This window comes from Pseudozyma hubeiensis (genome assembly GCF_000403515.1).
Source record: "Pseudozyma hubeiensis SY62 DNA, scaffold: PHS48, whole genome shotgun sequence".
NCBI lineage: Eukaryota > Fungi > Basidiomycota > Ustilaginomycetes > Ustilaginales > Ustilaginaceae > Pseudozyma > Pseudozyma hubeiensis.
Genome location: NW_012133830.1, coordinates 245,833 through 268,352, shown reverse-complemented (window position 1 = coordinate 268,352; position 22,520 = coordinate 245,833). Strand labels below are relative to the sequence as shown.

At 54.3% G+C, this 22,520-nt stretch overlaps 12 protein-coding genes across 12 annotated transcripts; 4 read left to right on the top strand and 8 right to left on the bottom strand.

The window, feature by feature from the left end:
• Positions 1 to 119: 119 nt before the first annotated feature.
• Positions 120 to 743, top strand: PHSY_005387 (hypothetical protein; the record flags this gene model as incomplete). Its single annotated transcript, XM_012335997.1, has 1 exon — positions 120 to 743. The coding sequence occupies one exon, from the start codon at positions 120 to 122 to the stop codon at positions 741 to 743; it is 624 nt and encodes a 207-aa protein (XP_012191387.1).
• A 297-nt stretch (positions 744 to 1,040) lies between these two features.
• On the bottom strand, positions 1,041 to 1,622 carry PHSY_005386 (hypothetical protein; the record flags this gene model as incomplete). The annotated part of the gene is made up of 1 exon (XM_012335996.1): positions 1,041 to 1,622. One exon carries the CDS (start codon positions 1,620 to 1,622, stop codon positions 1,041 to 1,043), a length of 582 nt encoding a protein of 193 aa, XP_012191386.1.
• Positions 1,623 to 3,103: 1,481 nt separating this feature from the next.
• Positions 3,104 to 5,807, bottom strand: PHSY_005385 (hypothetical protein; the record flags this gene model as incomplete). The annotated part of the gene is made up of 2 exons (XM_012335995.1): positions 3,104 to 5,426; positions 5,746 to 5,807. The coding sequence occupies 2 exons, from the start codon at positions 5,805 to 5,807 to the stop codon at positions 3,104 to 3,106; spliced, it is 2,385 nt and encodes a 794-aa protein (XP_012191385.1).
• A 1,083-nt stretch (positions 5,808 to 6,890) lies between these two features.
• Positions 6,891 to 9,088, top strand: PHSY_005384 (transporter; the record flags this gene model as incomplete). The annotated part of the gene is made up of 3 exons (XM_012335994.1): positions 6,891 to 8,555; positions 8,656 to 8,810; positions 8,914 to 9,088. The coding sequence occupies 3 exons, from the start codon at positions 6,891 to 6,893 to the stop codon at positions 9,086 to 9,088; spliced, it is 1,995 nt and encodes a 664-aa protein (XP_012191384.1).
• A 566-nt stretch (positions 9,089 to 9,654) lies between these two features.
• On the bottom strand, positions 9,655 to 11,923 carry PHSY_005383 (hypothetical protein; the record flags this gene model as incomplete). Its single annotated transcript, XM_012335993.1, has 2 exons — positions 9,655 to 11,718; positions 11,810 to 11,923. 2 exons carry the CDS (start codon positions 11,921 to 11,923, stop codon positions 9,655 to 9,657), a joined length of 2,178 nt encoding a protein of 725 aa, XP_012191383.1.
• Positions 11,924 to 12,275: 352 nt separating this feature from the next.
• On the top strand, positions 12,276 to 15,515 carry PHSY_005382 (hypothetical protein; the record flags this gene model as incomplete). Its single annotated transcript, XM_012335992.1, has 1 exon — positions 12,276 to 15,515. The coding sequence occupies one exon, from the start codon at positions 12,276 to 12,278 to the stop codon at positions 15,513 to 15,515; it is 3,240 nt and encodes a 1,079-aa protein (XP_012191382.1).
• Positions 15,516 to 15,969: 454 nt separating this feature from the next.
• Positions 15,970 to 17,010, bottom strand: PHSY_005381 (hypothetical protein; the record flags this gene model as incomplete). Its single annotated transcript, XM_012335991.1, has 1 exon — positions 15,970 to 17,010. One exon carries the CDS (start codon positions 17,008 to 17,010, stop codon positions 15,970 to 15,972), a length of 1,041 nt encoding a protein of 346 aa, XP_012191381.1.
• Positions 17,011 to 17,478: 468 nt separating this feature from the next.
• On the bottom strand, positions 17,479 to 17,796 carry PHSY_005380 (hypothetical protein; the record flags this gene model as incomplete). Its single annotated transcript, XM_012335990.1, has 1 exon — positions 17,479 to 17,796. One exon carries the CDS (start codon positions 17,794 to 17,796, stop codon positions 17,479 to 17,481), a length of 318 nt encoding a protein of 105 aa, XP_012191380.1.
• A 157-nt stretch (positions 17,797 to 17,953) lies between these two features.
• PHSY_005379 (hypothetical protein) lies at positions 17,954 to 18,424 on the bottom strand (the record flags this gene model as incomplete). The annotated part of the gene is made up of 1 exon (XM_012335989.1): positions 17,954 to 18,424. One exon carries the CDS (start codon positions 18,422 to 18,424, stop codon positions 17,954 to 17,956), a length of 471 nt encoding a protein of 156 aa, XP_012191379.1.
• A 396-nt stretch (positions 18,425 to 18,820) lies between these two features.
• On the bottom strand, positions 18,821 to 19,309 carry PHSY_005378 (hypothetical protein; the record flags this gene model as incomplete). Its single annotated transcript, XM_012335988.1, has 1 exon — positions 18,821 to 19,309. The coding sequence occupies one exon, from the start codon at positions 19,307 to 19,309 to the stop codon at positions 18,821 to 18,823; it is 489 nt and encodes a 162-aa protein (XP_012191378.1).
• A 268-nt stretch (positions 19,310 to 19,577) lies between these two features.
• Positions 19,578 to 20,501, bottom strand: PHSY_005377 (O-methyltransferase; the record flags this gene model as incomplete). Its single annotated transcript, XM_012335987.1, has 1 exon — positions 19,578 to 20,501. One exon carries the CDS (start codon positions 20,499 to 20,501, stop codon positions 19,578 to 19,580), a length of 924 nt encoding a protein of 307 aa, XP_012191377.1.
• Positions 20,502 to 20,759: 258 nt separating this feature from the next.
• On the top strand, positions 20,760 to 22,501 carry PHSY_005376 (monocarboxylate transporter; the record flags this gene model as incomplete). Its single annotated transcript, XM_012335986.1, has 2 exons — positions 20,760 to 21,833; positions 21,920 to 22,501. 2 exons carry the CDS (start codon positions 20,760 to 20,762, stop codon positions 22,499 to 22,501), a joined length of 1,656 nt encoding a protein of 551 aa, XP_012191376.1.
• Positions 22,502 to 22,520: the final 19 nt, after the last annotated feature.

The window sequence follows — 22,520 nt, the reverse complement described above, 5'->3', positions numbered from 1 at the left end:
CCCTAACCCTAACCCTAACCCTAACCCTAACCCTAACCCTAACCCTAACCCTAACCCTTACCGGCTTCCTTGCCCTTCAGGCCGCCAGGCAGCGTAGAATCGAACGACATCGAGACTGGATGGCGCTTACTTTCGCCCTCATGTTCTCTGCTCCCCTGCTTCGTTACGGCTGGACTCTTCTCGGCAACGTTTGGACCGAAACAAAGGAGTTGATCAATTTGACCGTTGGCATCCTGTCTCCTGGCGTCCTACTCTCCTCGGCCGTCTTTTATATTCGCACGCGCAAAGAACGACCGCAGCTTCCACGCAAGCACATTTCTACTACGACGATCGTTGGAGTGCTTGCTTCATTCGTGATCGGAACTGCCTCTCTCGCCGCCCAGATCTCCGACACTCAATGGTGGCGTCCTGTGCCGTTGTTTTGGTCATCCGTACCACCCCTGGTCGCTCAGCATACTGCATTCATCGTTCTGGCGATAGCTGCCACAGACGACAACAGTCGCATATACTGGCACACGTTTGTCTTGGGCCTCTTCACGCTTCCTCTCTGGGCTTACCTGTCATTTGAGACTTATCGCCTGGTTCTTGATAGCGACAGCGGCTCTGCCTGGTACGCGGCCGCGGCTGGGGGTTTGGCCCTATCCACCTTTAGCAGCTTCATGGTCAACGTGTATTCGACTTCGTATTTTGCCGACGATCGCAGGCATACGACTGACTCTGTCAAGCCCAAAGCCTTGATGTGAGGGTTGGACCGCAGCTGGTGCATTCCGGTAGCCGCTCATGTCGGTAGTCGTCTTGGTCGTCAACAGTCTTGGGCGCGCGGGAGTCTACTACTCGTACGACCCACGATATGCGCCCGTTTCTCTCATGCGCTTCGTGGCATGGCTTGTTTCGAAACACGTCCGTTTGCACAATAACTATTTCTACCCTTAGTCCATTTCAAAATGCGCGGCTCTGCCTGATGGAAGTTTGATGCTGTTGTTCAGCTAGCAGCGCTCCACATCACTGTAATCGATCTAGTGACAGCATGAGCTATTTCTTCATTCAGTGCGGACCGAGTTTGGCAAACGACCGGACTCGACTTGGGACGACCGAGCTTCGAGGATTAGCGCCGAGCGTACAACCGCTTTAGCCCAACAGACGCAGCCGCGGGAAGTAAATACTTGTCTGACAACTCGACTTTGCTCTTTTGGGCTCATAGCTTCGATGCACAAAACCCTAACCTCTGCGGCGATTTGGTCGTCTGGTGATGCCTTTGCTGGAAAGCCTGCCACCTGTCTGAGATGGGGGTACAATTTGCTCACAACAGTCCTCTTGGCGGCGTGATTCGGTTGGGATGCTCTGATGCTACGACCTATTGCCCTGGTAAAATGTCTGACCTCGTAAGGGGAGAATCGAGAGAGCGACTTGACTATTCCCTGCTCTGCATCCAGAGTATCCCAGACGTTCTGCCAGTCCTTTGCTGCAAGTGAGCGTCCTAAGTGATTGATGGCGCTACATCGCAATCTCGTAGATCGATCTTGTCGCATTGCGTCGACGAGCGTCACAGGACTTGTAGCCATATCGAGCCAAATGCGTGAAACGTCTGCAGGAATCACCTCATCGCCGATATCCCGCAGCATAGCCTTGGATATTCGCTCTTCCGTGTAGCTGGTGTGCAGTTCTCAAAGATAACTGGCAACTTGTTGGGACGAGGCACCGTACAGCAGCTGCCTGTCCATTATGCAGGCCGAAGCAAGCATCGTGTAGCCGCTGAGCGATGCTGCCGAAAGTCCGGTTGCCAGGTATGAATGGGCCTGATGGGCGCAGTCAGCGACCCAACCAAAAGCGCAGCTGCTTTATACTACCATGTCGCTGAGTCTGTGCATGACTCCCTCGATCGACTCACAAGCAAATAAACAACCAATATATCGCTAATGCTTTTGAATCCACAAAGGACCTAGAAGTAAAAGCGGATGTCAAGCAACGACAAAGAATCGTATTGCCGATTTGACGTTGTCTAATCAGAGGCCACATCACCGTGCTCTCCATGAGGTTCGAGACAGAAGGGACCGAATCGATGCGACCTTTTGCGCGGAAATCAAAGACTCGCGGTCGAGTCTGACCTGGATCGTTCCCAGACAGCTTGTCTGTTGCAAAGAGACTTGTGGATGACTGCGCAAATGTCCCGAGGAGATACGTTTCTACGAGTCATGCGTGCAGCAAGTCTGTCGATGATCGAGGGCAGACTCATCGTAGGTGAATTTTACCTCCCAGTGCTATCAACAGCAGAGGAATCATTTGAGCCAAGTCAAGGTCAGTGTGTCTCCGCTGTGGCTGTGTCGCAAGGAACCTCAGGGAATTGATCGCGCTCAAGGTCCCGGATGTTAGACCGCTTTCCTACTTGGCCATCATCGAGGCTCAGCTCAAGTCTGTAACGACAACAGGGACCAAGTGCCATGTCTTGCGCGGGCAGAACGAGCAGACTTCAGATCGTCTGCTTCTAGGGGTGAGGCCAAGGCGTTCGCGTTCTGGTAAGCGGAATTGCTCCACACGAGAGAGGCAGAAGGACAAGAACGGAGATCTTTGGTTCTGCGTGGAAAAACCGACATCGCACTCGACTCGGTCCTCCTCATTCACGCAACAATTTTCACTCTTGTCAGCAGCAGCTGAACGATCAAGAGTTCATGCCAGTCATCAAGAAGTGACAAGAATCTAGAACCGAGATGGCGAAAGCACCTGTCAATGCTCGCAAAAGTTGTATTCCTCCGTCGCACTTGTCGTCGCCTGCTCTCCCTTTGCGCGCTCGTCCATGAGCTCGAGTCTGATCGCCTTGGCTTCGTCGAGCGTCATAAGACCGCGATCTGGCAATGAGGCGTCCGAGCCGAGTTTCGTCGACCACTCATCTTGCTGTTGAGGTGGGATGATGGATGTGCTTGGGAGTCCTGTTGCATCCTAACTCAGTAGCCGGCTGAATGAGCTGTGAAGCGGATCAATCTGAGCATAGAGGTCTTGAGAGACATCGTGGTCATGAAGCCGCTGTTCAATTGCGTTGGTCATATGCTTTCCCGATCTCTTGAACCTTGTTTGGGATGTGGTGATTCAGCCGCTAAATTCGTAAAGATTATGGAAAGCAGTCATGGGCGTTTGGAAAGGCAAGCGTCCCTGATGAGGTGTACGAGTTGCCACTCGTCGATAAGAACGCTTCGATCGAATCAAGAAAACCCCCAATCATTGAATCAAAGGTCGTATCCTGCGGCAGCCCATTCGCAAGCGACAGCATTGGTCCACTCATCGCTTCGGAGGTTGTGCTAAGCAGGCCTTGAGCACTGAATGGCCAGAAGGAGAGGTGGTGAGCCATGTCGCTTATTTCGGCTGGCGCGTTCTGCGGCGACCACGCAGGCACTTGAACTGTGCCTGCTTCTGCGAGCTGGGCTGGTTGCGATTGTGGCAAGTTATAGTCGTCGATTGACTCTTCGTTGGTCCAGACATTGCCTGCGGTCGGCACCCCTGATAAGTCTAAGTTTATGATCCACTCGATCATGTCGACAGCCTTACCGCAGAATTGCCACTGTGACTCGAGGCTTCTAAACACCTCCACTGCATGGCGCAGATCTTGTGACGCCCAACTTGGAGCCTTGCGTCCTGTACGCTTAGCGTGCCAGATGACAATGAGCAAGATCGTGCTCGCAGAAAACATGCGATAGACCACAAAGATGCTTATGTTGGACTGCAGCCCTCGATTTTGCCATGCCCTTGTCAACTGCGTTATGCTTCGAGCAGCATCTGTGCACACATTGAGTGCAGAGAAGTTGATACTCGTCCCCAAGCTGCCACCGCAATGGCCTGAAACAAAGGGACGATGAAGCAGAATCTTGCAGTTGTAGAATTTGGTATATAGCAAGCAGGACTGAGTCAGCCTTTCGTTGTCGGGCCCGTTTGCGTCGAAGCGGAGGTGAGTGGGTACGGAGGCAAACCAGTCTTCAAGCGCCTTGTCGATGGCTTGGACAAGTTCTTTGCTGAATTCTTCTGCGGCGAAACCCATGCGCACCTTGGTCCTGTGGAGCGAATAGACAGACCTGAGCGTGAAACCAATGATCTCGTCCAGTCGAAGTGCACACACGAAAGCGCTGATGGAGGAAGGTCGACAGTCTGACTGCTTGGAGAGAGGCTCGTGGTCTGGCGTCGAGAAGATACGAGCGTCACTTACTTCGAGTGGAAGGTCTACACTGATATCCTCGTCGCGCAGCATCACGGGTCTGCCCAACAATGCAGCCGTTTCGCGATCCAGACTGTATGCGATCCAAAAATTACGCCTGAATGTCTCTTTGTCCAGCCTGGACATTTTGATCCTCTTGTAGAAGACTTTGCGATGAGCACCCATGTCGAGGAGCATGCATATCGCTGTGCCCAGCAGAGACCAAGATGTGGAGGCAGAGATGGGGATGCCTGCTTGAAAGACGGAGGAAAGCAGAAGGGCCTGGATGATACGAAGGGGATTACGAGGATGTTGGGTGCAGCACAAAATGTCTTGGACTGCTTGCCACCAATGCTTGCCATCAGAGTTTCGTCGGATCCCACGATCGCGTTCCTCAGCGTCCGTGGCTACCACATGGCGCGAGCCGAACATAAAGACGCTGTAGCAAAGGACAAGCCATTCTACATCATTGCGCAACTCGTGCCGTTGAGAGTATTCGTGGCGAAAGTGTGCTTCGTTGACGATGGGATGAACACGATGTATGTGGCTGAAATACGCTTCCACCATCTGATCTGCAAGGTCGGGTGCAGGCCATGAAGGGGTAACCGGTGGGCCGAACGAGCCATAGCTGGATGATGAGTCGAGGGAGGCGGAAAAGTGCCAGAACTGCTGGCGAGCGCGGTGAGGTCGGGAGCCTATCTCGACTTCACTACGATGGCTAAGACCTGCGATGAGTGGAAGAGCAGAAAGTGGACAAGAGCTCCCGAGACACTTGTAGAATTGAGATCGTAAGGGGGATGAATCGGCTTGAGCAGTCTTTCCTACGATGATTCGTTCGGTGCTGATGGTTTCGTCTGGTTCCTGCCTGCTGTTTTTAGGGGAGCCTTCGTCGTGAATAGCGACACTTTCAAGTCTACTTTGAATGAAACTGAGGTCGTCGACAGCTTCTTCGTCGTAGGTTGCGTCCTGGCTGTCCTTCTTGCGATAGCAGGGTTCGGCATGGTAAGGCGCGAACATTTTTGCTAAGCGTGCACGCGCAACGTCATGGTCAGAATAGTGGGCGTAAGATGAATCGTTGACGGGAGGCATAGTGTGCGGCTGCAAAGTGTCAGCCGCGTCCTTTTGCATGGTGGCTTGGTCAGATCTTGTCATTGACTCTCCGATGATATCTGTGAAGTCGACTCCAGGTGCCAAGGAGGCGATGAGCTGTTCCAAGGTGGCCATGCGTTGTTCAAGTGCTTCGACAAAACTGAGAGGAAGTGGCGGGTGTCGAATGCCGCTATCGAAAGTACAATCGATCCCTCGACTGATGCTTTGGATCGATACAAGCCAGGAGCAGGTTTCAAGGCGCGTGTCAGCTCAGCATCGGACGAGATTTGCTGGAACCTTTTGATATCTCCCGAACAGCGTATTGCAGTCACGTACCAATGGGAACAAGAACCGTCTTGCTGCTTTCGGCCATCGCATCGGAGCTTCCTTTTGCAACATGACTAGAGCGAGAAAATTGGCACCTTGAGCGAATGTAGATGGTGATTTGCGACTTTGCGTGATGCAAGAAATGCACTTACGTTACAAGCTCTTCTCGTAGCTCTGTGTTTGCTCGAGTCTTCTTTGGTCTTGGACTTGACATCGTCCTTGTTGTTGGCGCCCTGCATGGTGTTGCATCATCGATGGACCTACCCGAAACCCACGCGAGTGCGGTACGTTAAGCCCTGCTTGTGATTGAGAGTAGGACCTGCATTTGATACGTGAGCTGAAGTCGGACGTGTGACGTTTTCCACGGGAAACGATGAAGCTGAACGTAACGGATTAACTCGAGTTCGACAAACAGTGATGCTCGGTCGCGATGAGATGTCAGATGGAGGTGGGACTGCAAAGTATAAAAAGTCTCGTGCCAGACTTTGACGCAGATTTCGGGTGGCCCTGACAGGCTTTGACCATTTGACCATCGTGTGTCGCTCCCAGTCTCGCTCTATGATATTAGCTGATGTACATCGGAGGGCTACGAGCGCTGTCTCAGCCTGCCAGACAGCCTTTACGACCAAGAGGGGGGACAGAACCTATTCCGCTGCAAACTTTGTTTCATGTTGCTTGTAGTCTGCCGACTGCATTTGTCATTTATTATATATTAAAACTGGTAATCTGAACTAGTGACGAACTTGAAATTTTTGACGCGCGTTTATCAGATACCGGATCGCTTATTCCGCTGTTATCAGGTAAACTCGCGAGACTGTTTGACTCGGGGGCAACCGCGCGAACGGCCTAACGCAAGTATTGACAAATGCACCTTCGTTGCTGCATGTTTATCAGATACCGGATCGCTTAGTCCGCTGTCATCAAGTAGAAACGTTTGACTTGAGATCCACCGCACACTTTCGTTGCTGCGTGTTGATGATGCAAAAGACGTCTTGCATCCCATGTATCCCGGTATCCTTACTCCGACTTGACCCTTCGAATCGTCTGTGCAGTAGAGGAGAAGGTTATCCGCTGTCCTCCAAGTCACAATGTCCCTTCGAATGGTACATCTGAGGTTTGCACTGAGCAGTGAGAACCTTGGTGTCGATGCTACATTTTCTTCGTCGAGCTTGGGCACTGATACCATCTTCTGAGTCTCTAGGTATATAGTCGAGTGATTTGAATCGACCCCAGTTCAGTCCGGCTCACCGTTCCCATACATCTCCCTCCCAGAGCTTTCTTGAGCCTCTTTCGAACAATGCGGCAGCAAAAACACCATACGGTCGAGAGTCTTCCTTGGTACCAGGACACCATTTGGGCTCGGCTGATCAACAAGCTTTCTTATGGCAAATACTTTCCTCACCTTGAACAGAGAGTCAGCTTTGTGCCCGAGCAATACCTGCCAGGATACAAGTCCAAGCTCTTTTCACAGCAGCAGCTTCGACAACACGAGCCGATCTCATCGTCAACATCTTTATCTGTCCGCGGCCCCTCTTTGGACGGGAATCTCGGAAAGGCAGAACAGGGACAGCCAACTAGTCCGGAGGACATTTCTCAGAACAATGTCTCATTCCAGAAAGACGGAACGGGCGCGATCAAGGAAGGAAACAATCTCGAAATTCCTCCGAACGACATGAACAAAGAAGAAGATCCTTACCTTGTGCACTGGAGTGGACCGGATGATCCGCAGAACCCGCTCAACTGGAGCCCGGAACGCAAGATATTCGTAACTGGCCTCGTGTGTTTGCTCACTTTCTCCGTCTACCTTGGCTCGGCCATTTACACTCCTGGGATTGTTCTCATTGCTGATTACTTTGGCGTCGGCACTGTCACGGCTACTCTCGGACTCACTCTCTTCGTAGTAGGCTATGGCACTGGTCCTATGCTCGGTCTTACAGCCGCCTCCGAGATCCCAGCCATTGGCAGAACTCTTCCCTACGTGATCACGCTCTTCTTTTTCTTCATTCTACAGATCCCTACGGCCCTGACTAGTAACATAGCTGGCTTGATGGTACTACGTTTTCTTACTGGTCTGTTCGGTTCTCCGCCTCTTGCTACTGGCGGTGCAAGTATTGGAGATATGTTCGAGCCTACGACTCGGCCATTCGCCATGGGTGCTTGGGGGATCTCAGCCATTCTCGGTCCTGTCCTTGGTCCGGTCATTGGCGGTTTTGCAGCCCAACACTACGGCGTTCAAGGTTTTAGATGGACCATCTGGCCACTCCTGATGTTGTCTGGATTCACTCTCATCGTCCTTGTCGTCGCCTTGCCAGAAACTTCGTCCTCAAACATTCTCTTTCGACGTTGCAAGCGTTTACGACAAATCACCAATAACATGCATCTGCGCACCAAGGGTGAGATGATGATCGCTCACCTTACAGGCAAGGAGATTGCCCTCATGACATTTGTGCGACCCTTCGTACTCTCTTTCACCGAGCCCATCGTTCTCGGCATCAATCTTCACATTGGCCTTGTTTACGGTATCCTGTACCTCTGGTTCGAATGCTTTCCCATCGTATTTGTGGAAACGTACGGTTTCAACCTGGGTGAGCAGGGTTTGGCCTTCTTTGGCATCATCGTTGGCGCAATCTTGGCCTACTCAGCGTTCTGTCTCTGGGTCAAGTACTCGTACGTACCCCTTTACGTCGAAAAAAAGGGCAAGGTGGGCCCCGAAAAGTGGCTCGAGCCAGCTATCGTTGCTGCTTGGGCGATCCCAATTTGCATGTTCGGGTTTGGATGGACAGCCAATCGTTCCATTCATTGGATCGTACCCATCATCTTTTCCGCCTTCTTCGCTATCGGCACTTTCCCATTGTTCCAATGCGGCTTGGCATATCTTGCGGATTGCTACCCGGACTATCTCGCCAGCGTTTTTAGCGGCAACGACTTCTTCCGGTCTGGCATTGGTGCTGCTTTGCCCTTGGTAAGTCCTCGCCTCATGCCTTAATGACATTGGTCCTCAGGTCGCTCAAGAAAAAGTTTTCACCCTTTCCATGATGACAGGTTGGCCATGCCATGTTCAGCAATCTGCAGAAAAATGGGCCCGTTCAATTTCCAGTCGCATGGGGATGCTTCTTGATCGGTTGCATTTCTTTGGTCATGGCTCCCATCCCGCTGTTGCTTTACAAGTACGGACCCAGGCTGCGTGCATGGTCTTCGTACGCTCTCGACCCCGCAAGTAAGTGAGGGGCAAGACAAAAAACGTCATCATGATCATCTCGATCAAATCATTCTGTGCGGTTCTAGTCGTCACACTTATCTTTGTCACAATTTCTTCGCAGTGCGCAACTTGAACATCCCCTCCCTGTGTTCCTGCCGCGCTACTGTATTTGTCGGATGTCTCAATCCAGCAAAAGTCACTCAGCACTTCACATCGCCAATACATCTCGCTCGCGTGTATCTGCGTCCGGCCGAAGCGTCACTCGCTGTGTTGACAAGATAATCGATCGCGTCTGAAGGCCTGGTGTGAGGCCTCCAAGCTCGACGAGGCTCCCTGCCCGCCTTCAAGGGAGCTGAACGAGCGCAAGAACGAGCGAGCTAGGGGATGGAGTACAGGGAGGGAAAAATTCGCGGGCTAGGCGGTGACCAGTCTAGCAACGAAGACAGTGATGATGGAAGGCGAAGAAAAATATGGACTTGAGCGAGGCTAGGAGATATGTACCCAGATTACTTTGACAAATTTGCAAATCTAGGCATTGCTCACCTCCATATTGACTGGTTGCTCTGCCAAGAACCCGGACGGTTGGTAGGGCGTGGAGGAGGGCGGACAAGATGTGGCTTGCTTGCCGTACGCTGCGTCGCCTTGTTTCAGTGATTGCACCATCGGAACCAAACTTGCCAAGGAGAACCTTGAATGCGCTTCAGCCTCGACATCTCACACAACAACTTTCACTCTCGTCCAGCAGCAAGACCATCAAGGTGATCACTACAACGAGATTTGTCAGGTCGAGATTACGAACAAAGAGACAGAGAATGTCGATAGAACGGAATTTATCGAAAAGCATGGCGTGTAACGCACTTGTCTAATGCTCGCAAAAATTATATTCCTCGGTAGCACCTGCCGTAGCCTGCTCTCCTTTCGTGCGTTCGTCCATCAACTCGAGTCTGAGAGCCTTGGCTTCGTCGAGCGTGATAAGACCGCGACCTTGCAATGAGGCGTCTGAACCGAGCTTTGTCGACCACCAGCCTTGCTGTTGAGGTGGGACGATGGATGTGCTCGGAAGGTGATAGTTTGGATCTACCAACCAGAGGACCAGGAAGCGTCGATGACCCGACTTGTTCTTGTCGATCAACTCGAACGGCTCGACTCGATGTTGCAAAGTGTTTGGGAAGGCAAGCAGTCTGCCATTGGGGGTTGCAACGCTTCCGAGCTGTTGCAGCTTGGCCTCGTCCCGGAGCGAGTCTGTGCCGAAAACCACGCAGAAGGGACCGTGATCGTCCTGCTCGTATTCCATTTCCTCGTCGTCCAAGTTGGCGTTCTGTCGAAAAGAAATGCGAGCCGTCGTGACATTCTCGACGTCGTAGTAGAGGATGGATGTCGCGACAATGTGCTCGTTCATCATCCCTTCGACATGCCAGTTTCCACCGGCATATTGCGGCTTGTCCGGAGTCAGTTCAATGCTGGCAAGCTTGACGATGACCTGCAAGCCGCGGTCGCGGTAGCTCTGCTCGAGATGGAGCTCATAGCAATCTTGACTGTAGGCCATGTCTGGGTCGAGAAGCGCGTTGTACGTTCCGCTCAATCTATCACGCCATTCCTGATAGGCATCTTCGTCACCTGGCTCGGGATGGACAATGCGTCGAGTGTGGTTGAACTTCTCCCTAGCAATCCACAAGAGGCTGTCGTCTGTTTTTGCCATGGCTTCGTCAAGGTCAAAGGGCCCCATGTATTTGACCAACTCTGGATCGTCGGGGGTGGCGAGCAGTTCGTCGATCTTGACTCGTGTGTCGGGGTCCAGGTCGTCGTCAGTGGTATCCCATTCCGGCTCGGAGAGCCATTCAGGTTGATCCTCTGGCTCCCATTCCACTTGCGTGCATTCGATTCGTAGAGGGGTCCTTCCTTTAGAACCGTAGACGAGTACCTGGTTCCAAGGCTCGATCGACAAAGAGATGGCTTGCTCGATGAGTGTGTAGAGAACACTGTTGGCGGTAGGCTCGAGATTGTTGATGTAGGAGCGGATCGACACGTTGGTTCCAATTTCACCTTCGAAGGCGACGTCGCAAGGCAGCCATTGGAAGCGATCAGAATACAATGTGGTGGGATCTGTGGCGAACGCTCTGAACCCTCTCCTTTCGGGTGGCGGTTTAGCCTGCTCCGGAAAAGGCGTACCTTGAGTAGCCTGATGCCAAGCATCGAGATTGACGCTGCCCTGTGCAAGGTAGTGGGTTTTGCCATACACGAGCGGGTACAGCGAAGGATGAACAAGATCCAATACTTGGTCGTTGGAACGAGGATGCCAATCCTTTGGCTCTTGCTCAAGCAAAGGCCTTGTAGCGTTCTTCAAGCTGTCCAAAAAGTCGGGTGTGAGCAATGTGTCGGACTTGATGCAACGGTTGTGTGTGTCAAGCGTGCGGATCATGCCGGTGCGTTGGAGCCACTCGGCCTTGTCTTTGAGCTCGAAGATGCACCAGTCGAAAGCCTTTTGGGACATGATGGGAGACTGCTCGAGTGCTTCAGTCTGCCATTTGGAAACAATGTCTGGATCTTGAATCTTGCGATGCCAATCTTGCTTTTCGGTGAGAGCGTCCATGATGTTGAGCATAGCTACCTCGCGCGCAGTGAGGCGTTGCGGATACCATGTTGGGTCGACAGCATAACGGAACGAGGATTCTTCCGGATCGAGCTCGCGGAGGTATCTGCCACAACCCATAATGTGGGCGGTAGAGTCGGTTGTAGATGTCATCGCTGCTGCAACGGGGTAATGAGGTTTCTTGTTGAGACGACGATGTAGGGTATGAGGGGGCGCAACGTTGCTTCTTATACGATGTGGCTTGTTCGGCCCAAAAGCCGCGGTGCGGTCCTTGGCACTTGCGGCTGATGCGGCAGTTGCAGCAGAATAACCTTGTTGCTCCGCTTCTTTTCGTCCCTGGTGGGAGAAGCGCCAAGAATGGAGTTCACTCGTGGTCTGAGCACTGCCGAACAGCTAGCTACAGTAGCCGCCTTGTGAGCTCGCTTACATCGATGCGGGGTCTCGCAGTCCCGTGAACGATACCGTTCCCTTTGATCCGCACAGGGTCACAACAGTGCAGACGAGTCAGTTGACTCTGTCTCCGTTGGAAATGGCTGCGCATGCATGCACTACCGCTTGCCTCGGCTGTTATTAGACAGATGGCCTTGTTTGATAGCAACGCCGGGCCGAAGTGAGCCGATTTCCTGGGACCTTCCGAGCCTGGGATCTGACAATGCTTTCAGTATTTGAAAGCTTGGCAACTCGGAAATCGGAAATCTACAGAAACCAAAATTTGGAAATCAGCGAAGAAAAAAAAAGCGCTCGACAGAAAGGGAAATGGGAGAATTTCGAGGCAACAGAGGCTCAGCCAAGCGTCGCTCGCATCTCCTACTCACCTTCCTCCTCTTACCGTCACCCATCACCCACCAGCACCAACACATTATACCCCGGTGATCGCTCGAACAGCCTCAACAATGGCGTCAAAAGGTGGACGAAAGGGTAAAGGCCCCGAGCTCGTGTTCGACGACAAGGCACGCGCCGAGTACCTGACCGGATTCCGAAAACGTAAGCAGGAACGAAAGCAGGCTGGTCGAGACTACCTCGCAAAGAAGGCCAAAGAGGAGCAGCTCGTTGCGCGCAAAGAGCTTCGCGATGCTCGCAAGGAAAAGGCAGCAGAAAACGTTCGAGAGCAGAGAAAGGCGTTCGGTCTCGAAGCCGAGGGCGAGTCCGATCTCGACGCAGCTGCCGATTCGGACGACGACCAACAGCTCGATGGCGAGGATGCCGTCCCGCAGATCCAAGAGGAAGAGTACGACTCGGACGAGCATCATACCCACGTCGTCGTCGAGTCGTTCGATCCGGAGCAGGAGGCGTTCGAAAAGGCCACCGCCGTTGCATCGTCGTCGGCACCCAGGAAACCAAAACCAAATGGTGCGTCTCCCACTGCACCTTCCAGTGTAGAGGCTCTTCCACCTTCCTCCCGCCGCGTCAACAAAGCTAAGGCCAATGCGAGTCTCTCTCCCAACCCTCCTCTCTCGCATCCTGGCGATACCGCGATCAACCTGCTGACACCATCTTCACCTCCCTCCGCTCCTCCTATTCCATCTACAACAGGCCAAGCAGAAGAAACGAGTGATCCACACAAGGAAGAAAATGTCTCGCACAAAAGACTCCACATCTCGGGGCTCACAGCCTCGTTCTCGAAAGAGGACCTAGAGCGTCGTTTCTCGACTTTCGGTACCGTCGTCGCCCTCGACGGTCTCGGCAAACGCGATGCGCTGGGGCAGTTCCGACCGTACGCATACTTGACCCTGCAAGCACCACCACAGCAGATACAGCGCTGCATGAACCTCCTGTCCGGATCTGTGTGGAAGGGCGCAACGCTCCGCATTGGTGAAGCCAAACCCGACTTTCAACAACGCATCCAGCTCGAAAACGACAAGCGCAAACGACAAGAAGAGGAGGAAGTCAACAAGCCAAAGAAGCCCAAACGTCTGCCACCAGGTATGGCCTTCGAAAGCCCGCACATGGATCTAGTCGACCAAGATCTCGTCGAGAACGGCTTGGCCTGGGGATGGAGACGTACACCTGCAGGTCACCTTGTTCGTCCATTGCGCATGCGACCCACCCATCCACTACCAAAACCATCTCGTGCTTCCACTTTGACACGAGCAAATCAGATCGAGAACGAAAAGGACGAGGAGGGAGACCAACCCGGTTCCTCCGGCAGACGCGCACGCGTCAACCCTCGTCCCCCTACCAAAGCACATCGGATCACCATCGATCCCACTCGCTATGGCGCAGTCCATCTGTCTGGCTCACTGCTCGAGTCGCTTGCCGCAGAGACGGGATCGTCCACCGACGCCTTTGATGCTTCATCGCTCGGGCCAGGTGAATGGCGCTGTGAGGAGATCGACGATGGTGATGATGCTCTCGCAAGCGACGAGAAGGATCACCGTCTCGTGCGCTGGCAGTACATCGCAAAGGACGGCAAGGTGTTGCACGAGGAGTTTACCAAGATTCCAGTCCGCGTTGTGTCGAGAAAGTCGACTGTTCCGGATGCGCTCGACGATGGTGTCACAGACGACGTCATGGCACACCTCGACTTTGACCAATTCTCAAACGCAGGCAGCGACGACGATCTCTTTTCCGGCTTCACCTCGTCCATCGTCCCGACTCAAAAGCAATCCGAGCCGCGAGAACACGCTCGATCCTCTGCAAGCAATGCCAACACCGTGGTCGACTCGACAGACATCGACGACCTCTTCTCTTCTTTCCCAGCCTCTGGTACCGCAAACACCAACGTCGACGATCTGTTCTCGGATTTCCCTTCCATCCCCACATCGGCACCTGAAGCAAACCGCACAAAGGTGGACAAGGTCGTCGTTGCCACGCCCACATCAATCAAGAAGACCAAAGGGTCGTTCGTACCCGGCCTGGATCCAGAAGAGGATGATCCTGCCAACTTCTCGGACGGCTACGACGAGGTTGCAGCAGCAGGTCCCGTGCCGGCCATCAAGCAGGCAGGGGATGCGGAAGAGGAGCGCAAAAAGACGCTTGCGCTGTTGGGCGAGATGTTTGGGTCCGGATCAGACGACGAAGCATCGACTGAGAATGTGGTAGAGGATAAAGAGGTGCCACTGGAGGACAAAGTCGAGTTGGAGGTCACCTCCGACTCTGAGACAGAGTCTAGCTCAGATTCGAACAACGAACCCGAGGTTGATAAGGAACTCTCCTCGTCTGAGTCGAGTTCCAGCTCAACCAGCGAGGCGGATGACGAGGAAATGCCTGTCGAACAAGAAGAAGAAGAAGTGCCCGAAGCAGTCCAGGTGGTGGGTGAGGCAGCAGAAGAGCAAGACGTGCCTATGGCCGATGAGCCCGAAGCGGTCGTCGAAGCAGCAGCTGTAGCCGCCGCTCCTCTGGATGCCAAATCTCGCCGAGCAGCGTTCCTCTCTTCACTTTCCGAGTCAAGCCCGCAGACGGGCAGCTTCGTTCCCATCGCTCGTTTCGACCCTGGCACGCGCCTCGCTGCAGCTGCCGTCGACATCGATGCTTCCGCAGCTGAGGCTTCGCAACCCGCGCCGACCGCAGCAGCTGTCCCCGAGCAAACGCCAACCACTGTGCAAGCAAGCAAGGACGGCGATGCCGGGACCAAAGTCTCGATGTCGACGTTGAAGGAGATGTTCAGGCCGCAAGATCGACCTTCGACATCTGCCGTCACTGCCGGCTTCAGCTTGGGTCTGGGTGCTGATGGCACCTCGGGCGACACTGGCGGCGGGTTCTCGCTGATGGATTCTCTCGGTCTAGAGTTTGAACTCGAAGAGGAGCAAGATGAACCAGAACCACAGGTCGATTCCTTCCCCGGAGCTTCTCCCTGGTCTCATACTGGCTCCTCGCGATTCCCACCCGCACCTACTACTGTGACGGCCGAGCAGCAAGAGCAACCCAAGCGACTCGGGCCCTTCTTCCCTTCTTCCTCCAACAGCGCCTCGTGGAACGGCGCAGATAGCCAAGGATCCGTCCAGCGCTGGCTCAAGCCCAGATCGCAAGAGGAGAGAGAAGCTGACTGGGCCAAGTACAAGGAGTCCCTGACGCAGGTGATCAAGAAGCGCCACAGAGAGGCCGCGAGGAAGCACAAGCGCAACTTCAAGAGCATGTCGCAGCCGCAGCAGAATACGACGGGTGTTGCAGCCGCAAGCACGGGTAGAGGTTGAGTCCGAAGTCGATACCGCAATGCATGAACGATCGGCCCTTCGTCGTTTCCCACATCGCTTGGCGCAGCTCTGTCCGTGTTGAATGTGACGAGGCTGTCGATCTGAGCGTTTCAATGGAGAAGTCGTACACTTCGAAGAAGGAGGAGATCGGGTGGATAAAGGATGATGAGATTGGAAGTGGGACGAAAGCGAAGTTGAAAGAATACAGTGGATTGAATGTTGAAGATCTAAAAATGCAAAGTGGGAAATGGGGAACATGTATGCGGAAAGATGAAATGCTTCAATGCGATTGGCAAGATGCTTCTACAACTCTCTCTTGAGACCGGCTCAGAGGGGCGAACGTCTTTGACAGGCCAGCTGTGGGGTTTCTAGAGGTGGCCGTTCGACACGATTTCGAGGCAGATCCAGTCTGCTTTCGGAAAGATGGAGGCCATCAGTGCTTTTTGGTAAACGTTCAGATGTGTTGGGCGCGGCGCATGTGGGCCTTGCGACGTCGGTAATCGCCGCGAGCAGCAAGCACGGAAGCGCTCGGGGCACGTCGTTGCTTCCTCATGCGGCAACTGCTGCCCTGCGAGGCGTGGCTCTTAGGCTTGGGAGTAGTCGCGCCAGAGCTCCCGCTGTCGTCAGAGGACGAAGCGTTGCCAGAGTTATCGCTGGAGACATCGCTGACATCACTGGAGCTACCACTAGAGCCATCACTAGAATTGGCATCGCCAGAGTCGTCTCCGTTGTCATCATCGGAACCGGAAGAGGTGGAGCCAGAAGAAGGCGAGGTAGGAGACTTGCCGGATGCCGTTCCGCTGGGACTGACCGCCGTGGAGGTGGCAGAAGGCGATGGAGTAGAAGCGCTGGGCGACGAACCTCCACCAGTATTGCTGTTGCTGCCGGCAAAGTCGAGGTCCATGCACTGGTAAAAGGCATTTTCGGTGTTGCTGACGGTCCACACAGCGTAGACAACGTGGTAGCCGGAACGCGATGGCAAAGCCTGGGAGAGGTCATGGGTCTCCGAGGCGGACGGAGGCTTGCCGCCCATGGGTACGGTGAGGAAGGGACTAGACTCAAAGTCGCTGGACGAAAGGCCGCCGGTCTTGGACGAGTCCCAGTTAGCCTTGGTGATGTAGTACTTGAAGTCGGTGGTGGCGTGCTGTGCGGTGAAAGTCCAGGAGAAGGACTTGATGTTGTTGGTTTTGGTCGTGGGCCAAGCGCCTTTGCCCTGACGGTCGAGCTGGGAGAACTGGCTCAGACCAGCTGAGCAGAGCTTGCCATCACCGCTGCGGCTGAAGGGAAGACCTTTGGGCGCCTCGACCGACTGTGGCTCGTACTGGATCTCGCCACAGTCCTTGGCCGATCCTTGCTTGCACATGTAGGCGCGCGAAGCAGGGGAGGTGACATATCCGTGGGCATCGACCACGGCGACGAAGAGACTGGAAACGGCCGCGACCAGCGCGACGAGCTGGAAAAGTGATAGAGACGCGTTCGAGTTGCGGGAAGCCATTGTTGCAAAAGACGAAGGAGGGATGTGGAACCAAAGAAGAAGAAAGAGAAGGGACCAGCCCGAAATGAAAGGATGAAGGAGTAAGAAGTGAGGCGGAGAGGTTGATGGAGGTGCAAGAGAAGAGAGGTGATGGTGAGCGCGAGCAAGTCTGGCTAGAAAGGCGCGTAGGAAAGTGCCTTGAGTGTATGCGGAAGAGCGGATGCGAGATGACAGAGAGAGAATTGTGAGAACCGGAACGGACAGACAGCCGAGCTAGGGCGGCTAATTTTTATAACCTCGCAGCCAGCACCGCATACAGTCGCCTTGCTTGTTTGACCAAGAGCTTCATCGTCACACAGAGTCTTCCGCGTGCATCACGGCTCCGCAGTAGGAGAACAGCGACTCAGCAGCACAGTCAGATTAGGGGGTGCTAACGGCCAAGAACAAGCAGATTGGAGAGCTGCGAAATTGGGGTGCTTGCGCAGACAGTCACAAAGCGGAGCTGCCGAAGGTACAGCCGAAAGGGACGCATACGCAGAGACGCAGCGTATTGCCAGCGGCTGATCCGAGCGGTGACAGGCTGTGGAGGCGCAGCTGAGCTTCGGAAGCGCCGTCGCCGATGACACGACGAGGACTTGACAGCAAATGATCAAAGTTTCGCGGCGCTGCAGCAAAGTTACAGAAAACGAACTTTGCGATCCGTCGCCGCAGCTTCCGATGGTTGCGGAGCCCGAAGGAACAGGGAAGAGCCCAGGAGATGTAGAGTCGCAAAGACGAGGCGGTCGCTGGCATCATGCCTGTGTGCATCTGCCCCAGCTCGTTCTGAGCTCATGCCGACCTTCTGCTGTTTCGAAACCTTGACCAAATTTGCCGCTTCTCTCTCTCCCTTTGTTCGGCTCTGAGAAGTTGCGCCACGTCGACTGTGTCCATTCGCAGACACATTCGCCAGCACGGCATTCGTCTTTCATCTCAACCGTATTCGAAACGCCGCCCGAGCTCGGCATCTCTGTAGGAAGAGCTCCGACCAAGACGAGAGTGAGGAGGAGCGGTTGAACCGATCTGTCAAAAGGAGGTCCTCGGCTACGGACAACTGCGTGAGCTGGGCGTGTGTGACAGCTGGAAAAATCAACTGACAGGGTCCGCTGTGATGACGCGGGGCGCGCTTTGACGTGACTGTATGCACGGGCACCTCGGCAGAGTGTGGGTTGACAGACGGGAATGAAATTCCTCTGTCTTCATGCAGATTTCGTTCGACCTTGTCCGAAGCGCTCTCCTCCGAAGCCAAATGCTTACTCTGCTCAAGTGCCATCCCTCGTCTCTCCCCTTTCTTCTCAGCTGAATCTATTCGAGTTCCCACACTCTCGCTGCTCCTTTCTGCGCAAGGCTTTGCCTTGTTTCGCTCTTCGGTCGATCCGACTTGCGGTCGGAAAGGCATCCGCTGGACGAGGCTCGGTTCGTCGCGAATCTCACATATTGTACGGACCCAGCCTGGGGAGCAGGGCCTCTCAACACACACAAACTGCAGCGTGCAAAATGCAATCGAACAAAGTCGTTTTGTGATGCAAAAGAAAAGAAAATTGACTTGGCGCGTCACATGAGCCGCGACCCCGTCACGGTGGACAAGCACCCGATCGCGACGTCCGATCTCGATTTTTGAACATGGCGATCAGGCCGACCTCTTCGCTGCCATGCTACTGTACAGCACAGTATGCCTCAGTTGGCTGACACGATGCTTCCTTGAGCTTGTCTCCTAGAGCTCGCGAGCTCATTCACAACGACGACGATGCTCGCATCCCATGCCAGTGGCGAACGGCCTCGCCAACGTCCTAACCTACTTTTGCTCGACTTTCGAGGCGCCGGCGTTGGTCGACTTCCACTCTTGCACCGCTTTGTCGGCCGCCCTGAACGCCTCCAGCCCTGCTGGCATGCCGACGTACGTCGCCACCTGCAGCAGACACTCTTGAATCTCGATCTCGGTGACTCCGTTGTTGAGCGCACCTCGCACGTGCGTTGTCAACTCTGTCGACCTGCCCAGAGCAGCCAGCATGCCCAGATTGAGGATGCTGCGATCGCGTCGTGCCAGACCCGGTCGAGACCAGATGCCGCCCCACGCGTACTCGGTTGCGAGCTGCTGCATCGGCATCATAAACTCGCTGGCGTTGGCCAAGGCTCGGTTGACGTACTCTTCTCCCACCACTTGACGACGAATCGCATCTCCGGTCGAGTTCAGAGTGCGATGCAGCTCATCCCACTCGGCCGAGCGCGCTGGCGCAGAGGAGGAACTGGTATCGGTGGCTTTGCTTGTGTTGTGCGCAGACATGGTTGCGATGCGTGGTGTGACGTCAACGATCAGATTTAGCTTCTCGGTGATCACGATGATGGCAGTTCAGAGAAACACTACGGCGAGCGACCGCGACCAAAGGCAGGCTTCCAATGGCGGAGGCGGCTATTTGGCATCCCACTCGAGCCGGATTTAAGGAATCACAATCTGTCTCAGTGGGGCAATTTCACGCGCCCAGGGTCCAGGGTCTAGCATTCTTCGCGCATCACAATTCGCATCGACAGAGCTGTAACATTGACTAGTGAAGCTACGACGAGGCAACTCGTGTCGCCATACCAAGACCGTTCTTGAACGGCAGAGCAACAGTGTACCATCCCTTGGACTCGAGGTACTCGTGCAGCTTGGCGTACGTACCAATCTCGATGCCGGTGAGCCAATTGTCGATGAAGATCACCGCGTCCGGCTTGAGCGAGGCTTCCAGCAGCTTGAAGGTCGGCAGAGCCACTGAATGGCAACACACACAAGGACAAGGATCAGCGTCAGTATCCGGATCAGGTCTTCCGCAGCTGCTCAACTGCATTGTTGTCGACAAGGTATACTCACTCTCCGCCCAGATGTCGAACAGCACCGCGTCCAGGCTCTCGCTCTCGATGTTGGCTTTCTCCGTCAACTCGAGAATGTCGCCCCTCAGCATGGTGAAGCCGGGGATGTCCTTGGTCCCGTCTGGTAGCTTCATGGCTTCTGCAAGGTTTTCCATTGCAGCATCGGCCTTGTGCTCTTCCTTTTCGGTACCCCACACCATAGCAGGAGGCCCATCCTTCTTGCTCAGCTTGGCATCAGCCGCCTGCGAAGCCAACAAAAGGTAGATGGTTGAAACACCATACGACGTGCCAGCCTCAAAGATGCGTCGAGCCTTCTTGTTGCGCAGTACCGCATATATCAGCTCCGACTTGTCCTGCTCGAGCGCGACCATCTTGTGCTTGTACATGCTGAAATCGCGCGTCTGCACATTCTGACCGTTGAGCGACGAGATGCCCGTTCCTTGCGCATCTTGCTGCTCGGACAGCTCGTGCAGCCGAGTGACGAGCTGTGCTACCTCGGGATATTCTCTGTACAGGATAGTCTTTTTGAACGAGTCCGTCATGATCGCGGGCAAATGGAGTGGAAGATGGAGGTCAGCTGGATCAATGTTGCTGACCGGGACCCATCCATGTATCAAGTGGGTGGTCATCGATGCGGGGAGCTCAAAGTGAATGCGGGGTCAGCGAGGCGGGATTACTTTCATCCGCATCGAACATCACCGTGCCGGCGGAGTCATCGCACGGAATTCACCGCGTTTCTGGCCGATACTTTCGCCGGTTTCTCAAATTTCGCGACGAAATTTTATATAGAAGAGCCCTCTGATCCTAGTTAGCTTATCTCGCATCGTTCGACAATACCAACGGCAGCAAGAGCTGTGGTGACTCGGACAAGACAAGCCTCTCTCAACATGTCACTACATCCGCATCACGGCACCAGCTCCAGCTCCAGTCGCACGACTCTTGCTGGAAGCAACGCGTCGACTTCACGTCTCCAACAGCGGCGTCCAAGTAGATCTTCCAACACAGATGCGTCCGAAGCCATCGACTTTCGCGCCAGTATGGGGCCTATAGCAGAGCAAAACAAATCTTCATCACGAGCCATCGTCGAAGAGGAGGAAGACGAGCAAGAGGAGCTCCGCGATAAGCACTTGGACAGCAAAGCAACCAGCGATGACGAGGCACCGCCAACGCCTCCGATCCTCACTGGCACATATCCACCGTCAGCTCAGTCAGGGCGGCCTTCTTTCTCATCAACCAATGAGCACTCTTCGGGCTCCGAACTACCGCCAATGGATAGCGGACCAGCAGCGTGGCGATTCTTAGCATGTGGCTTCGTTATCTGGTCCATGGTCTGGGGTATTGCCTACTCATACGGAAGCTTTCAGGATTACCACGAGCACAATCCTCAATCACCTTTTTACGGACGAAGTGTTACTAGCATATCAGCCGTCGGGACATTAGTCATTGGCTGCCAACACTTCATCCCCTTGCTTCTCAGAGGTTTCACTTCAGCCTATCCGCATCTTCACCGTACCATGGTCATGGTCAGCCTTGTGCTGAGCGCTTTGTCGATCCTCATCGCGTCCTTCTCAAAGTCGATCGCCATGCTCATTGTCTTTCAGGGTGTCTTTTTCGGAACTACCAGCGGTGTTCTGCTCACTCCCGTCGTCCTCTATCTTGGCCAATGGTTTGACAGGAGAAGAGGCTTTGCAACCAGCGTCATCTTCATGGGCTCGGGCGTCGGCGGCGTTGTCTTTCCTTTGGTACTTAACGCGCTTCTGACCTCGGTCGGCTTTGCTTGGACAATGCGAGTCTGGGCACTCGCTCAATTGCTACTGAACGGCACGGCTCTGTACTTGCTCAAGCCTCGTGTTCCGCAGCAAGCACCTGCCAAAGTGCCTCGCGCCTCTGCAAAGCAGCTCCTCCGTCTCATCTATCCTGGAGATCTTCGCCCATTGCTCAGTCCCATAGCTATGATCTACGTGAGTTGTCCCAGGACCCAAAGTCAGTTGTGAATCGCGCTCTCACTGACATGTCGTTCCTTGATACCGTTCTTTCTGCATGCCAGTTCGTGGTCATCATGCTCCAAGCATTCGGCTGGTACATTGTCTCGCTCTACATCGCGACCTATGCCACGGCTCTGGGCTTCAACTCGACCGTTTCGACGGGCATTCTCTCCGCCTTCAATGCCTCGGCCATCATCGGTTATCTCATCACGGGTCCTGCTATTGACAAGCTGTCTTTCACCTTGGCCATGGCGGTATCCACGTCGCTGTGTGCTATCACCGCTCTCCTGCTGTTTGGATTCGCAACGTCACTGGCCATCGTGCTGGTGTTCGTTCTTACCTTCGGCGCTGCAGGCGGAGGCTTCGGCTGCTTCATCACGCCGATCGCAAGAGATGTAAGCACGATCACCAACTCGGACAATGCTCTGCAATTCCTCGCATGGATGTTCATCCGCGGCATCGCCGCAGTCTCGGGTCCGCTTATCGGCTCGGCCCTTTATCGCCCCTCGGTCGTCACAGAGCATCCTCGTGGGGGCGACTACGGCATCAACGGTTTCCGCGACCTCATCATCTTTGTCGGCACATCCATGTCCTTTGCCACCGTTGCAGCTCTTGCTGCCCACTTTTGGCGAAAGAGAGCGTGATCTCGTGTCGCAATTCAGA